At 36.6% G+C, this 18,263-nt stretch overlaps 1 protein-coding gene across 3 annotated transcripts in view; it reads right to left on the bottom strand.

Moving 5' to 3' along the window:
* Positions 1-18,263, bottom strand: part of IARS1 (isoleucyl-tRNA synthetase 1) — a 111,525-nt gene that overhangs the window by 53,024 nt on the left and 40,238 nt on the right. For all 3 annotated transcript variants that reach the window (XM_068420002.1, XM_068420003.1, XM_068420001.1), the window contains exons 14-15: positions 13,856-13,954; positions 2,356-2,482 (exon numbers count right to left, since the gene is read on the bottom strand). In XM_068420002.1, coding sequence (XP_068276103.1) covers positions 2,356-2,482; positions 13,856-13,954 — 226 coding nt within the window. The remainder of the gene's footprint in view (positions 1-2,355; positions 2,483-13,855; positions 13,955-18,263) is intronic.

Below are 18,263 nucleotides of genomic sequence, written 5' to 3'. Positions count from 1 at the left end.
TTCAGCTCTGTTAAGTACCTATAATTGAAGAATGAAGAACGTTCATGGAAAGAAAGAAGTCCATGCAGTGTATCGGTACATCAGCAAGACATTCGGGGACCTTTAGAAAGCATCATCTGAAGAGTAATTGGTAAAAGAAATGACTGCCAAGGTCAGCTAAAGGTGCCGTTCTTAAAGTAGCCCCAAAGTAGACTGGGAACAGACTAAGGAAGTTCCCTCACACTTCAGGAGAGCACAGCCAGAGTCCTCTCGCTCCAGATCTGTTACGCAAGACTGGGTGCACCAAAACCAGTGGAGGGTTAACAGTTTACGTGAGTGACAAACAATGAAACAATCAGAGAATTTCCATAACATCACTGAATATTTAATACTATAATTTGTATGCAAGTCCTATAAAATTAACCTATGTCTGCTTTATCAGCATCAATGGATGCTACATTAAAGAATTTTATTATCTAATCCAAATGAGATGTGTTCCTCCACTTAGGAAATAATTGAGATTTGAGAGCTTAAAATGATAAACTATCTGCAAAAAATGTGGTAATAAATACAAGCTTCAAAATTTAACTTCCATTATGCATCTCTACCTGATAATTATGCTAAAATAAAACTAAAATAAAAGCTAAAATAAAACTTTAGGAAACTAGATATTGATTTGTAATAAAATTCACTTTAATACCAATTAATTCACCTTGTTGTATATTAAATAAGGAACCGTTATTACTTCTCCAGGATTTAATATGCACAGCATAATTGCATGTGACAAAGTGTTCTTTTGAGAACACGACATGAAGAGGAGGCTCTGCAGTCTCACATGGCACTAGGCTGCAGTAAAACTGAAGTCAGGAAATTTTGAGTGAATATTATTTCTATATGAGAGCAGATGTCACTTAGGCCTTAAGTTCCACATCAGTTCCAATGGTATTTAGTTTTTAAGCTGTATCTCACATGCATAAAAAGAGAGTGTACATTAAAAAAACCCTAACTTGAAATTTAGCATGGTCCAGAAGCCATACTCTACTACTGAAGCATGACATTCAGACTCTAGAGTAAACAGAAATGTATAACATCTACCGATAAAAATAATAGATCTGTTGGTATTTCTATCATTATCCAGAACACCAAGCCCTGAGGAATATTTGCAGCTAATTTCAAAGGAAAGGTCAATCTTCCAAACTAGACATCATGTTGTTATTAAAAACAAACAAATCAAACCTAAAAAAAGAAAAAAAAATCCGTACACACACAAATAGAGACACTGGGAGACTGGACAGAAAATGAAATATTATTAGAGGCAAGGACTGGGAGTAATGTAACCTTTACACAACCTTTCTCAGCTCTAGAATGAAGTCTTGACATACTTTAGCACAAAACTGAAAGCCTTTTCTCTATCTAAAAAAATCTGTTATACTAAACAAGGGACTTAAAGTTTAGTTTGAAGACTGACAGTTTATACCTAAAAATTTTGAATAAATTTTTAAAATTAACTATTATATGAGAGACAGAAGCACTTGGTTTCCAAGTGCTTTACAATTTACAAGCACGCTCATAGCATAAATAGAATTCAAATGCCAAGGCCTTCTTAGATACTTAAATGGTAATTGCAAGGAGTAACTCCCTCCCTCCCCCAAGGTCTCCCTGCCTATCAGCAAGATTTCCAACGAAGAGGAAAAAAAATATGCTTTATGGTGCACATCTAAGCAATAGTGCAGTTTAAGACAACCAAATGCTTTTCTGTCATGCATTTTCCTATTTGAGGTCTTTCACGTCTAAAATGAAAATTAAACTTTTTCAAATCAAGGGAGATAAAAACAAAGGCTTGGGATGCTGCCATCAGTATTCACCTTCCATGGACATCCTATTTCCAGCACGAGGAAGGAGCCTGTTACATTCACATTTGTAGCACTACAAATACATATTTCTACTGTTATACTACAGTGGACTTGCTTTTATGCCTTCAGCAATTCATTTGGCTTGAAGTAACTGAGCATCAGAATTTCAAAAACAGACTGAAAGGACTGAGTAAAAAAATCTCTTCTTTGCCATTTTCTCACAGCATTTGTTACTTCCATTAGATTTACCATCACTGCCAGTCCTTCCAGGAAAGACAAGATTAATTCTAATATAAAAAACAAGAAAAATTGCTTGCAGTTTTCAAGCAAAACCAAAGAAAACGTGTATGGGTACACAAATGCCTGCATATATCTATCACCTCTTATAGATACACATATACTGTTAAGACATATTAATAGAACTTAAGACTGCAGCAGCTGAAGATATAAACAGTCAATCAAAATAAGCAAACAACATATACAGATAGGCTCTTCTGTCAACTGGAAACCTTTGTTTTCTTACCTCTTCAAAATCATCACTGACCCACAAAGGGATGGGTGTTCCCCAGTACCGGTTTCTAGATATAGCCCAGTCTCGTGCATCTTTAAGCCAGTTCCCAAAACGCTTCTCCCTCACAAAATCTGGAACCCTGTTCCAAAAAAAAAAAAAGAAAAAGTATTCTTTTATCATTACATTCCACTTAAAAGAAAGCTAGTAAGAATGGTTATATTTTATTTCATCCATAAAACAAGTTAGTTTCAGCACATTGCATGAATTTGAGCACATTCATATTACGGCACTGCTATTGCAAGGCCTATAGCCTTGCTGCCAAAGATCTAACACCATTTCTTCTGCCTTTCTTTGATCTTCAAGTAAGCTATAGAAGTGAAAAATAACGTGTTTATTTTACTCTAACTCAGGAAAAATATGTGCAACATACAATAGACTCATTAGGGATGAAACAATGTCCAAAAATCCTCAGGACAGTCCAACAGTGGAGGATTATGGCTAAGGGTGGATAGCAATACTACTGCTTTATTTTACAAACAGAAAAAAATACCAGTTACTGATTTTGGTGCTGAATGAAATTACAAATTTTCTAAAGCCTGCAGTAATAGCATCAAAAGTCACCCTGTGTTATGCATAGGCATCCAGGTATCTGCACATTACCTTTAGGCTTGGAGAATAAAGAAATCCCAGGTTGATATATCCTACAAAAAAGGCTTTTCATGCTATTTATCATCTCTACTTTTAGTTCTCCAATTAAAAAACAAAACCACCATCCCCACCAAACACAACAACATATCAATGCTTGCTAAAAACTCATTTTGAGCACTAATGGGCTCTGAGGGATGTTAAAGACAAATTTTCATCATATGAAAGTGTCTTGGAGCTCAAAGGTTAACATCAGAATCTGATGCTTAGCAAGTTTCCTGGATACACTAAATGGCCTGATGGTTTGATTAGGAACCAATTGTTTTCTCTGATGATGTAAACAAATAATTAACTATTTACACAATGATCATATAGCAGATAAGGAAAAGCAATGGGGTTTGAGGTCAACAATATACCCCCTTCATGCCTAAACGCGCATTTAAAACCTCAAATGAAACTCGCAGGAAGAATAACCTAAAGACAGTGTCGTAGATGCACAGAAGCTGTGAATGAACAGCTAACAATAATAAAAATAACTCTAGAATTGAGTTATGGAGCAAACCATAGCAAGTTTTTCTGACTTTGTTTTTCCAGTGTAACTAGAAGGGCCCTTCCCAAAGTATGAGCTGGATTTAGAGACCCAGAGTTTCTAAAGAAAGGAGCAGCCAAACTACAGAAAACATATGGTCTCCTTTACCTTTTCTTTTTGAAGCTCTTGGTCTTCTATCAAATATATTTTTTTGAAGAAGAATGATTTTTAATCACAGATCAGCTCCAAGAATAACAAAAATGAAAGAACCCTTTAGAGGAAAAATTAAAAGAATGGATTCACATGACGCACTAAGGTAGGATTTGACCCATCAGCAGGAGATTTATGAAGCAAGCGTGAGCACCCCTCAGAAATCTACTGATGAAAATGAAAGCTACTGTCTTTTAAAAGTTTTACCCATGACAATGCCATGTGGAGATCTGAAGACTTCTTGATGCCAGTGTTGTCTCAGGTGGATAAAAACTACTGTTAAAAGACCCATTAAATATCAGCTTGAAGTTCCACAGCTTCACTAGTTATTTCTAGATTTACTTTCAGCTGCAAAGTTATCTTCTGTAACATTTCTTAAACTAAAATGTAATATAAAAAAAAATTTAAACAAACTCAGTCACTAATCTTTCAGTGACACCCGTATCCCTGCTTTGAAATTTAGACATGTATACAGGCTTTCGCCATTTGTTCTAGAGTGGGACTCATTACTATTAACTTTTTGTGGTGACCTTAAGAGACCCTCTCTCCAAACACAAGTGGAAACTGTATGAAGACTATTAGCATTTGCCTAACATTCCACTAATGTGGAAAACTTCCCTTTACGTTACTCCTAAACTAGTTTCCATTTTTCAGAAGTTGTTAAGACACTGATTAGCTGAAATTATTAATCCCATTTAACATAGCTAGAGGCTGAAACAATCCCCCAATGACATTAAAATGCTAAGAGTTTCGATTCTGCCTCCTCAAAACATGCACGAAAAATTAATCTTATCCCCGAAGTGGACATTAACCACAAAAATGCACGTGGTGTGATCCCTCTCTCCCTGAGCTATGAAAGCATATAATTTACCTCTTCCGGTAAAATTGTCCAACGCTGCTGCCAGTTTTTAGGGGAACATAAAACACAAACCACTTCATCTACTATGAACCATATTTGCAACAATGATTTATGGCACTTTAGAGGTACGATACAGAAATAACACTGACAGAACCATCAAATAAAAGAAAAAGAGCCTGTATCTCAAACACATTTTGAGCCCATCACTCAAAGAAAGTGTTACTTAAAACAATTGCCTCTTGCCACGACACAGATGCTGCCCATACGTGCTACCCAGAGACTGAACAGCAGATACAGCCTCCAACCGGGAGCAAGCTAGAGGAGGTAACTGCAGCAGAGAACAGCCTTGCACTTCTTCAAGACTACAGCTGTTTCTTTTATTTCTCAGTAGATTTAGCTACAGATATCTCAGTCTGACACTTCTGACTTACCTACATAAAAAAAAATTGAAAAAAGAAAAATCAGAGGCACCTGCTATTTAACTATTTCACCAGGCTGGGAAGACAGAAGAGAGTATTCTCAACAATGTTGTTACTAACACCTGATCATTATGTTACACCAACTCCAGGTTAGTGTTTCTATAGGGTTTTTCCCATTTCTTTTAAATCCTCTTAAGATACTCTCTTAGTACTTCTCTTGTTAAATTTTAATAAAGGTGACATCCTGCCACAGGTATACATTATTAGTGAAGGAAGCATTTTTTACTCTTCAATATACACAAAGTAATGGTTTCTTAAATTTGCAGAAAGGTTATTTGTTGTACTTAACTAGGCAGAGTGAGGGCAGCCCGAGGCATGCTGCCCTCCAGTGAATTCTGCTCCCTTTTCTCCTGTGCAGTAACTGAAGAAACTTGGCCTCACTGGAGACCACGCCATACTGTGTTTAATCTATCAGTCCAGTCTTCTTCATAATTCCCAGTTAATTTTTCCATCTGTATTCCCAAGTACATTGCAAACAGAATTGTGACTTTGATAAGACCGTTATAAAACCATGAATCACTACTGATGCTGGTCCTGAGCTTTCAGGAAATTCTGGGCTGTGTTAAATACCTCTTGCCTAACCCCAAAAGCCAGAACAGTCCCCTGAAAGTTAATGGCTGCACAATGTGCCGAAGTACAAACACTGACCTCTGTGCATCAAAACTGTCCTCACAGCATGGATATTTAGAAGCTTTAAAAAGAATGAAAAAGACAAAAAGAAAAGCAAGGCTACCCACATAAACTTTCCTATTTTACAACACAAAGATCTATGAAAAACAAGCCCTTTCCCATACACCAATATGCACCATACGCTTTTCGTGTTTAACCAGGTATCTGGAACAAACCCCCTTCAGCCTGAAAGTACAAATTTCAGTTTTATGCTGGTGACCACCGAATTTGCACTTGCGTATGACAAGCAAGGTGACTAGTGCTACAGCCCCTTTAGAGCAACCCACTGCTAGTGGCACTGAACAGATTCAGGTCTCAGAAAAGGTCGAGCTCCAGCATCAAATAGTTCCACGAGGCTTCAACTGAAATCAAAGCAGCGACTTCCCTCCTAACACAATCCTGCTGCAGCTCCTACAACTGTGCTGTTAGAAACACTTTATTTCCCAACTGGCCCACAATTTGTGTTGGTTGTGACCTTCAAGTGTCTCTGCGAAGTGACACAGATAGGATTTCATACTTCTTTCTCAAACATTTAGCAAGGTTAAGCAGACTGCTGTCTCAGCAGGTCGTGAAGCTCTTGATTCATGCGTGTAGAATAGTGTGGGATAATAGCTATTTCTACTTGCTTGGCACCCAAGATAGTGCACTGAAACTTCAGGATGCAGACATTTCAGCAGCTGAAAAGTTCAGGGAACTGAACAACACAAATGAATAAATATTGATTTGTCAAACCATAAATTAGAAAGATTTTCAATGAAAGCACATCAGTTTCAACCTGTTTGAATGCTAATTTCTATCTTACTCTCCCAACATCAAAACTCTATCGTAACAAGTTAGAGGTAATGAAAATTATTAATTTGCTCCAAATTCATATGTCCATTTTTGACTGTTTGTTCCTATTTTTGAAGCAGATTTGGGGTTTTGCTAAATTCATGCATTGCTAAGTCCTCTGCACAGTGAACTCTCACATCCTTTCTTGGTAGCTACTAATTTTCTTAGTGTCTGAAATAAAAATTCCGTTTGACAAGCCAAAAAAGCCCATGAAAAGCAAAACAAAATCCAGTCCTTTAACAACATTTATTAGCTTGTCACAACAGAAATGGTTTTCTTTGCATTCAAAGTCTATGTACTACTCATCATCCAAGTCACACAAGCAAAGTGGACACGGATTTGAAAATAGCAAATCAGTGACTATCTTCAATCCCAGAGCATAAATGGGTGAGGTAACAGTAAGTTACAATGGCTGCTGATCCAGGGACTTCTCGTCACCAATACTCAAGGAACAGCATCAATTTGCTTTCTGACTCTTGTCTCCAAAAGAGAAATGTTCAGGATGTAAAACAAAAAATCTAAATTATTACATAATATAGAAGGAAACTTATTAAAAGGATTAAGACATCTGTCCCTTTTCTGTACGTATACTTTGAAATATCTCTCTCATGCTCATAACACAATTGCCAATACTGAATTCAGCTTATTCCATTTGAAAGCTCAGACGTGCTCTGCATGACTCCGTGAGCTGGCTCACCTTGCCCTAGTCACAGGATACAGGAACTCTGTCTCAGAGCAGTACTGTCCCTCTTTTCTGGAAGCACAAATATCACTGCCGAAATAAACAGCTGTCAAATACTGCCTCAGCAGAAGCCTTATGTTTTATCACCATTTTACCATTAAAAGCTGTTTAAGATGTTACATAAAGATATACTAATCCTTTCTCACTCTTCATCATTCTTCTCATCAGCTAATTTTATTCATGACATCCTTTGAAAAAACACAGCAACTTTATGTATTGGATAAGATTTACTTCATAATTACTAATTGAAGGAAGCTCTTAGCTTATGAATTATTTGAAAAACAGTCCCATAAGAGTTAGACTATAAAGCTGATAAACAAAACACTACCTTAAATAGTGTGAATTAGGAAATCTAATACCAGATTAGCACACAGCATCTGGTATGTTTGGCTCCCAGAAGATGGTCCCAGATGTATGCTTTCATTTGATGAGCTGGTAACTTTTTAAGCGACACCTGAAATCAGGAATCACATGTCTGGAAAGGAGGAAGTTATTCTTGCAGAAGATAACTGAGTTATAACAGCAAAACCAAAGTTGATTAAGTAGTTACCCTAGGTCATTTAACTAAATGTGTACAGATTTTTAAATTCATAGCATAACAGCTCTTTTTTGTTTTTTTAGGTGTAGAATTTGCTTTTCTTTTTAAACATTAACTAATCCTTAGAAGACAAAGTCTTAAATTCCATTATGTTAATTTACTCCAATAACAAGCCTCCTTCAACATGCCCTCAAATTGATTTTTAACGGTTTTTAATTCAAGGAGATAAAATAAGCAACTATTTGTGCCCTTTTGACACATTAATTAGCGCCAATCTATATCACGGACCTAATTAAACATCAGAGGAGGCAGGAGGGAGGAAAGAGGAAGAGAGAGGAAAGGTCAGCTGTTTGCACAGCATACAGAATTTCCACTGCAGCAGACTCTTTCTCTTCCTCAGTTCACAAAAGCTTATTAGAATGGTGCACAACCACATACCCGACACGAGTTCAGGTTGCCTCCACCGGTGCAAGAGAATTTTCTGCTTATATGCAGCTTACATTTGCTAAATGAATAGTGCTGTCAATCATTTTGATACAGCAATGTTTTTCTTCACTCTTTTATCCTGGTTCCCATAGCAACAAACACTTTAGCATGAGACTGCAATGCTGCTGCAGACTGCATCACAACCCTGCCGTCAGCAGCGTACAGCTGCTTGGCAGGTCAAGATTAAGTGAGGCTGTAACCTCCAATTTCGTGATACACTCATATTAAAACATCCTGATATATTTTATCTGTATGATCCAGGCACCATGCTAATTGCTATTAAAATTCTTAACCGTACCAATGATGGCAAAAATCCCTGCACCTTGAAACCAGTGAGAAATGGAGCTTTCACTTTTCTTCTTTCTGCATAGTGTCCTTTGGAATATTCTAACTTTTATAGTTAAAAGTACTTTTATACAGCATTACCACTTAGGATTCATTTCAATTTATATATATATATATAAATATCTTTGCAATCCTATAAAGGTGGCAGACATTCAACATACTGCACATGCAGATAGATTTACCAGCTGCCTAAGAACATGGTACTATAATTGCTCAGTGAACTGACATTTGGAGTCTTTATTTAGTAAGCTATTACTTGAACCAAACAACAAGCTTTTGACGACAATTCACTGGCACTGAAAAGATACCTGCTGTATTCATGACATAACCGGCAATCTCTGCTCGAGATGCTTTGAGACAAAACAGCAAAATTAGGACACAGCAGAACACAAGCCATCAAAATCAACTGGAAGAAGCCTCAAAATTCACTTCTAATCCTCAGCTATGTCTGATAACACCCAGTAATGAAATCTTCTGACTTACGCTGCTCTAAATTAGACAAACACAAGGCTAACTCTGCAGCAATTTTCTTTCACCTCCTACTGTAGGCAATGGCACTAGTTTGAGTTTTTCCTCGGGAAATGTTGCCATCTAGTGACTGCACGTTGCTATACACTTCACAATCGCTACTAGAGAAAAGACTTTATTTGTATTCACGTTTCCCGAGTAAAAAAAGTGTGATTGATGATTCAAAAACAAGAGTTATAATTGCATGGTCATATTAAAGAAAACAAAAAAGGGAAAAAATCCCCAAACACACACAAGATACATTTGAAACTGTTCAGATAAAATGCATTTATTAATGTTAATAAGCTAGGAAAGAAAATATCCTACGAGACATCCTAAAAAAAAGAAAAATGAGGAAAACACGGGACTCAGTAACTTATTTTCCTCCATTATGCTACAATTCTGTTATGACGTAAAATTTTGTTGCCCCTGCTACCGACTCAGACTTCTCATCTGCACAAAAATTACAAGTTTAGTAGAACAAACGTTAGCTTTCTACTGCAGATGGGCTCTCCAGCCCATCTCCTGCACACCCTGCCTTAGGGTTTACAATACAAGACAGGCATAATTCGTGATCAAATCATACCTTTCAAAAGGTGGGAGGACAGTTTGCCATTCAGCAAAAGCAGCGGCTGGTTGAAGAGTAAAAAGACCAAGATCAAAAGCTTCTCAAAAGATTAATGTGTTTGACTGATACATGTGAAAACACTTGGTCTTAGAGTGCTCCTACAGGAACAGCAGGAAATGTGTGCAAAATTCAGACTTTGTACATTAGGAAATTAACTTCTAGCAAAAAGGCCTATCAGATGTGTTCTGTGTTTTATTTTCATTCATCACTTAAACTGTTAGTTCTTAAAGTCAAAAAAAGGATACCTTCAACAAAGGGCCTATACATCAAACTATCGCAATGCTTGAATTTTTCCATGCCAAGAAGATGTTAAGAACAAAGGGCTTGGCTTCTTTGAAGTCCCTTACTGTCTTCTGTCACTGCTTTCCTTCCACTGATGCTCATTTTTCCACTATAGCAAGTGCTGTACATCTTACGTAAACAATGTCAGAACTGCACAAATAATCTCTAACACTAGAAACTCGCTAACGGTTAGAGGTAAATCTTTCAGGAGTTACTGAAGTAGAACTTTGTTCTTCTTTTTTAAAAACCTCCCTCACTTAAAAGAGTTCAAAGCTGATATTTAAATACAAACTACACAGCCTACAGAACATTTTCTATCAACCTGCAAGTATAAAAATATTATATATACTGCCAGAAGTGTGAGCTACACCAGTTTAGAAACGGAAGTATAAATTGCACTAATTTACTCTTTACAATAACATACAACTTTGTGATTTATACCAACTTTGAACTCTGTGATGACAGGAATTAGTCCTCTATTATACAATGCAATCTAAGGTGGCATGGTTTAGTTGCTTGTCTGTGGTTATGTAGGAAATGCTCTTTCAACAAATCATTCTACAGGATGATACTTGCAACAATTAGGGCTGAAATCCAGACCCCTTACACCAGGGACCCAACTTTGGTGCTGCGTCTAACTCTCCTTATCAACATAACGGGAAACCAAGGTCTGACAGCCTTGAATGGCACAGCTGCTCAATTTGCCCCTCCATCTCAAGTACCACAGCAGTAGGTTGTCTAAATACGAAATACCCTATTTTATTTAATATTTTTTTTTAAATAATCTCTTCTACCAGTTGTGTGGTAAAGAGAACATTCAGTAAGGGATCTTGGATTAAAGACTGAAACACAGACTCTTAAACACTGTTCCAGGTCTGCATTTTCAGCAACACCCAGCACAAGTTACTTTCCACTCTGATCAGAATACAGTTGGGAGAAAGAGAGAGTTTTTTTGTTTTACAAAAATGCTGGCACATTACTCATGTAATCATTCTCGAAAGCCATAGGTAAGTTCATTTTGAAAAATGAAGACACAGTTGCTGGCTTTAATAAATTTTGGATAACTATGGCTTTATCAGTAGGCTAATTCATTAAAAAACTAATTAGAAATGTAATCAGGTTGCAAAGTTTGTCCAACTATGTTTAATTTATTTCATCAAAAAGGATATCTATAAAGAGTGCAGCTATTCTTAAGGGACAATATACCTATCAGTCATTTACAGGAATAAAAAAAGCGATGCAGTCAAACTCATTTTGCAAAGGTTAATATAGTCTGAAAAGCATTTATCCCAAATTTTCTCATTTTCAGGACATGCTGAAGCCCCAGAGAGTCCAAAAATAAATTTTGAAAAAGCTACATATTATTCCTGTGACACTTGCAGAGATCAAATCTCTTCAAAAGCAAAAAAGTAGGTTTTGGGAAGGATGGAGTCCCCAGAATTTAAATATATGAATACTGAAGGCAGCTAGCATTCTCAACACCAACTTAAGAAGTTACACCCCAAACAAAACTGACATCAGTGGAAAACATAAGAAGAAAACCTTAAAAGTAATGCCTTTTTCTTTTAAAAAAGCTAGATTTTAAAAGTCATCTTTACGTAACAAAAGCCATGAAGTATTCAAACCGGTAATTATGAAATCCATACTGGAAATATATATTAATATTTTTTTATTAATCATTTAGTGATAATACATCTCTACTTGTGGCCATGTTCCCTACAAAAAGATTCTCAAAATCTCTAAGACCGCACTGTTTTGAGAGAAGTCCTGAGGAATCAGTTTTATGTTCAATTACAGAATCAGGTTGAGACTTAAGAATTGCCTGAAGGACAAACAGTTACTTTAATTCCAGGCACGTTGTGTGTTGCCAATTAACACAATTGCCTGGTCTTCCCACACAACCTTTGCAACCACTGCTCTCACATTTGGTTCCACTTGTATCCCCACTACTCAACACTTAGAAAAAGCACCCCTTAAAACCCAAATATGTAGATGAGGTAGGGTTCAAACTGTTTACTAATTCTCATTAATGTCTCCTGGATGAGTGGAAGTCACTTAGCAGTTTCTTCTTGAAGCTTTGCTTCTGGAAAACCAAAACTAACTCAACCATTCAAACACTTCCTTTATAGGATCATTACATTTTTCTTATGCTCATGTGAAAATTAAGTATGCAGGTCTACTGTCAGTCATCAAAACAGTAAAAGCATCTTGAGAAAGCTAATTAAAGCTAAGAACAAACACTTTCACCCCCTCTCCAGCTTCTTTTTCCCCCAAAGAAGGATCACAGTATGTTCTGTTATGGAAACCAGAAAGCAACACTTACTAATCTATAAAATCTTCTTACATACCCAGACTGGCCATGTGCTTATTAGCAAGCCAACACTGCAGCATTTTTGGACAGTCTGTATCATGGATCACTAACTTTTCCCACATATTTCAATATTTACAGTGCTTGTACCACGTAAGCAGTTATGCAAAAGCTGCTCATGGAGAATTTAATTGCTCACTACCGCCCATGAAAAAACACAGCATAAGCTGTAATTGTTCACTGACAGTTGAGTCACCTTCTTTAACAACATTTCAGTTGCTGAGCAGAGGCACACAGTGGTGGAGTCCCAACTCTCCTACAGTCCTCGTACAGAAAGACTGAACAACAACTGAAATGGCACACAGTACAACTTAATCAGGCTGTAACACTCACATTTTCCCCACCCAGTCTCAACTTCCCAGGGCACAAGTTATTACGAGAGGAGGGAAATAAAAATGAAGGTTATGGAGGTGGAGAAGATAGGGTCCTTTTGTTACTAACACACCAGAAACCCACGACTGACTCTCAAATTGACTACCATCACCAATAGTTCCCTCTTATTGCTAATTCAATAGTGTATTTAAATTATCTAAAACTTGCCTGTTGTTTTCTACATAAATTTTACACAAATATTTTTCACATTCCTATACATGTAAAGATTAAATTTTTGCCTTTAGTAGAAAATTTTGATTTAAACCTCTGAAATTGAGTTTACTTACAACTATTACACAAGCTAGGGCACCTGGGTTGGGGGGTTTTTTTGGGTGTTTTGCAGGGAGGGTGGGGGTGTTGGTTTGTTTTCTTCAAATGTATCTATGAAAAGTAATCAACTTTATCTGTATTAACTAGACGAAAAGAAAAAACCTTATCATCTAAAAATTAGCTTAATTTGGAACAATAAATACTCAGAGTTTAGCTGCCTAAATCCTTCTCTCTAGTGGACCCTTTGGGGATGCTTAACTGTGCACTTCCATGCTTCTGCAGGTTGGTTTTCCTTTGCAGTTTCTCTCATGCTGAATTTCTTAGGATTGCATAACATGTTTTGAGGATACTTTTAATGATCCTGTAATGTATTTCACTGTAAGTTACTAGTATGTATTGAACCTTACTTACACCTTAAAATCTATTTCTCATTGGGATTTTACACAAGCAAAGAATGCCTTCTCAACACAAGAAAGGAATAGGGTTCAAGCACCGGGCTGAGATGCAATTAAGCAGGTTGTCTCTGTTTATCCCATTGCTCTACCAGTTTGAGGCACATTTGTGAAACCTGAGATAAAACACTATTTAAAACTGGTTACCAACCCCATTCCAGTAACATTGGCTCAGAAAGATGGAATGGAAATCTGAAGTTAAGTTAGCATACTAACAGTGAAATAGAGCTTTGTAGAGTTCTGGCACACACACCCCCAACCCCGAGCAGAATAAAAAAAAGTATATGCAGGAGACATTACCAGTAGCACTGGGCATTATTCTCCAGTAGCTTCTCCACCATGTGCTCCACTCTTACAAACCAGCTGGGCACAGCTTTGTATATCAACGGAGTATCTGACCTGTACAGGAAAGGTGATGAGGAAGGTAGCAAAACAAACAAAAACGTTTTCAGTGCTACATTATTTATAAAACAGTCTTTAAAATGTATTTTTGTACCTGACAGTCCCCTCTCCACAGACTGAATTCATTGTTGTTCCTGAAATATTATCACAGTTAAAGGCTGGGGTTTGTTTTGTTTTTTAAATTATACCAACTGTTACACTTATGTGAGCTACTATTTTAAAATCAAATCCTAAAAAAAAAAATTTTAAAAAGCCTTCAAACCCAGCAATTTAAGTAATTTCTATAACCAGAGAAACCAGGAGAACATTCAAACAATAATTGAATTTGAAATTTATGTTCCTACATAGTACAATAATATGAACTTCAGTAGGTATTAAAATGAGTCCTATTTAAGTTTTCCATGTTAGCTCATGCTGTATCTTATTTATGTGTACATCAACCTGAAAAGCCAGAAAACATTATGTTATGTTTTTATTATCTGTATTTAAAAGAATAATAATAAACCATAAAGATGAAGTAACAGTACCCAGAGTTAACTAGAAGAATGTCCCATTACAGGAGAAGAAGGAAAGAGATATAGATAAACATATAAAAGTAAGAAGTTATAAAGACATCTTAATATATTCCTCACTTCAACATTCATGAAAGTCATATGAAACCCATATAGTGTAGGAGCAGATTCAGAACTTGGGATTGCTTAGAAATGGGAACACCACAGGGCAGAGTGTACAGACTGATAAATTCCCTAAATTATGTAGTAAAATTAGTAACTCTAAGCACCTGACTGCATTGTGTCTCAACCCAGTCTCTTATTTGTCAGTTCCATAATACAACTGCTTAAGGTTTTAAAAGATTGTTCAAGCAGCATACATCCTTCTAAAGGATTCGGTAATCAACTAGTGGGTAAAAGTCATTATAGGAGAGTTCAGACATTTCTAATCCTTCACATCCATCCCATTATTCCAACTTAAAAAGGGAGACTGAACCGTAGAGGATGGAATCTGTCTATAGGTGTGGAACAGCTTCAACAACACTGGGACAAGAAGCCCACTCTCCCTTAGTATCAATCCACCCCACAAAATGTTTCTTAAAATACTTTGTTTAAGTCACTCTGCCTCAGAACTTGGAAATACACTTGCTCAACAATAACTAGCAAGCAAAGACCCTGAGAAACTACCATTATCTCCTACATGCAGTCGTTACTGTAAACAACTCATCTTAAAAGTTTAATTCATTTTACTTATATCCATAGCAAGGACTTGTTTGAAATGCACAAACTAGGGGAGATTGTGATGTAAATTAAAACTGCTACTGTGGAAGCACTTCCTAAAGGTACACCTGCCTGACCAAGAAAAGAAAAGAAACCCCACAGCAAAGGTTGTTCAAACCTGAAAAGCTGCACTCACATTGCATAAAGCCCCAAAATAAAAAACACATCACACTGAATACCGTATTTCAGAAGATATTTCCTTTTAACTATAGGTGATACATTTCAATCTGTATCTTTTAAGAGTTAAAGTATCTACAACCTTACAGGAAATGGTAAGAGATCAAAGCAATAACAACGCAGCAGTGTTCTAGCTATTAAATGCAAATGTACTAAGCTAGGAAGTTCTGCTTCTCAAATTTAAGTCCTACCACGTAAAAAAGGGAACAGTTCAGTTAACTCCTCACACAGCAGCAAGATCACAGTAAAAAAAAGAAAGTATTCTGCAAGCTACAAGATACTCCAGAAGTATTTTAGTTTCACTGAGCATCTTGTTTTAGATGTGCTGAAGAATGATGAATTGCCTTCACATGTAAGATCTTGAGCTACTGGAAACAAGAATAGAACCTGATAACAGTTTCTCACATGGTCCTACCATATTGCAAAAAGAATGCTGGGACAATAAACTGGTACCCAACTTCTATCAGGAGTAAGCAGCTGACAGATGGGGCTGACGGAGGACAAGGTTTAGTGCAAAAGTAGCTTCAGACACAAAGGATCTAAGAAAAAGAGACAAGCAGATGAAGTCGTGATCATTTCCCCAGACTTTCAACCTAATGCTGTAAGTTTATAATACTTGATAACCATTCCAAAGCACCCACAGAGCACTGTTTCCACCTGCATGAAGGTAATAAGAAATGGGAGATGAATATGTTCTTTCTTCTAGCTGTACTGCCAAGTAGTGTCTCAGTAGGAGAGAACAACAGAATAAACTGAAAATCCGCCCAACCAGTAACATCTTACACATCTCTGCCCCTCATGACTGGTGAGAAAGTTGAAGAAACCACATTCAATTCTTTGCTGTAGAATCAAATGAGAAATACCCATTACAGGGTTGTGTTTTCCATCAATACAAGACAAGCAAAAAACCACCCAGATAGACCTTAAATCAGAGACTGATGCTTACAAAATTCCTACCTAAACATTCCTCTCTGTCTCAACAATGTTTTGTTCCCCTTATAAATATGGCCCTTAGAGTTGCATCAGAGGAATCAAATCATTTGAGCAAGTTGTCTGTTCCTTAGCAGTGCCACAAAATCAGCATTCTCTGAAAAACAATTTTTATACTTGAAAAGATAAAGATTGGAAATACCATTCTCTGTGGACATTACACACTCACAATAGTTTTCTCATACCTGTTTTGGACTGCACAGATGTTTAAAACAAGTTATTGTGATCTTATTCCCATTCCATTTTCTCATAATTTAGGAAACAAATGATAGATAACTGACCACGTGCTATGAATATATGGTTTTGAGGAAAAGCATGAACAGTAGTACATTAAGTAGAAGAGTCAGATGTCAAAGTTTTCTTACATTAATCAAAATAACTTATAACTATGTTCAAAGTTAAGAACTACTCTTCTACTTTTAGCATATTCCAATTATGGTTTGATTTCTGATGGCAGTGAAATGAGCTTTTCAAGAAGAATCCATTATTTTGTTCTTCCCACCAGATAATCTGCTGCTAGGTGCTGCCTGCAACTTATCATCAATCAACAAAAATGGCAACGGAGTGGCAGGATTAAGTATGTTCTACAGAATCAGCATTTCTACATTACTGGTTTGTCTCAGAAGGCCATGACTGTACAGTTGAATTGCTACATAAGAAAAACACGAGCGCTGCTTGGTTTTGGGCTGCCATTTTTCAAAAACTGTCCCAAATCATCAAGGACATAACACTTGAAGAGTAATTCCCCTTCTTCCTCTAGGCAGCTGTTAGAAACAAACCAATTGTGCTCTTCAAGACCAAGTAACAGTTATTCTTGCTATAGATGAAAGATAAACGCACAGTGTAAAACACTTCACCTAGTAGCATTAAAGCTAGATAGAGAGAAAAGGTTCTATCACAGTTACTTCAGTACAGGTGCTGTATGCATCAGATATGACTAAAAAATGTTCAAGTCATTACAGATATGAAATCAGATTTTTTTTGACGTGTCTTTACTTGTAATAAAACAGTTTAATACAATATTCCTACTAAAAGATTACTGAAGTTTCTTTTTTTAAATTTGACATTGTTCAGTGATTTTTTTTCCTCAATTTTGCAATAGCAATTGTATACATTTAAAACCAGAGAGGATACTAATAAAAACATGCTTCATTTCTAGATTAAACTTGTCTAGCTTGTATTTCTCGTAACCAAAACTTCTTACGTTAGTTTACTATACTGAAGGACCATGGAGGCCTCCTTCAACCTCTGCAAAATTCCCAATCTGAGAAGGAAGACTGGTGACAGGCCACTGTGATGAACCACCCACCTGGCGTTCCAGAGCTAATCTTGAGTTTCTAGTTGACAAAACCAAACATTTCTACGAATTCCCACAGATATTATAAACATGTCAACTGCTATTTCTGACAAGAGACATAACCATTTTTTGTGAACTCCATTCAGGAATGACCGAGCAGAAAAACATACTGATGTATTACACTTACTACTCACTGCAGTGGATAAATGCTAACTTTGATTTTAATCAATAATACAGATGTTTCCACATTATAAGCAACTGGGCTCTACCAGACTCCAAAGAAAGAAGTAATTTTACAAGGTTAAAAAGAAGTAAGTATGATAACAGCCATTTTATGATATAGCCATTTTATCCAAAACATGGAAAGTTTGAACACAAACTTTTAAAGACATTCTGTGATATACTGATTTGGACACAATTCAAAGGGCACCAAAATACCCTTTTGCACCAATCAGTACTTAGCTGTTTAGAAAATAAGCTTTTTTACACTTATTATAGCAATCTTCAAAAGGTAGTTAGCAGTACTACATGCAACGCTGAAGAATGAGAAGTTCAACCTACAAAAACACAC

This window comes from Nyctibius grandis, chromosome 29 (genome assembly GCF_013368605.1).
Source record: "Nyctibius grandis isolate bNycGra1 chromosome 29, bNycGra1.pri, whole genome shotgun sequence".
NCBI lineage: Eukaryota > Metazoa > Chordata > Aves > Nyctibiiformes > Nyctibiidae > Nyctibius > Nyctibius grandis.
The sequence above is the reverse complement of the archived record's forward strand: the minus strand, read 5'-3'. Positions and strand labels throughout refer to the sequence as shown.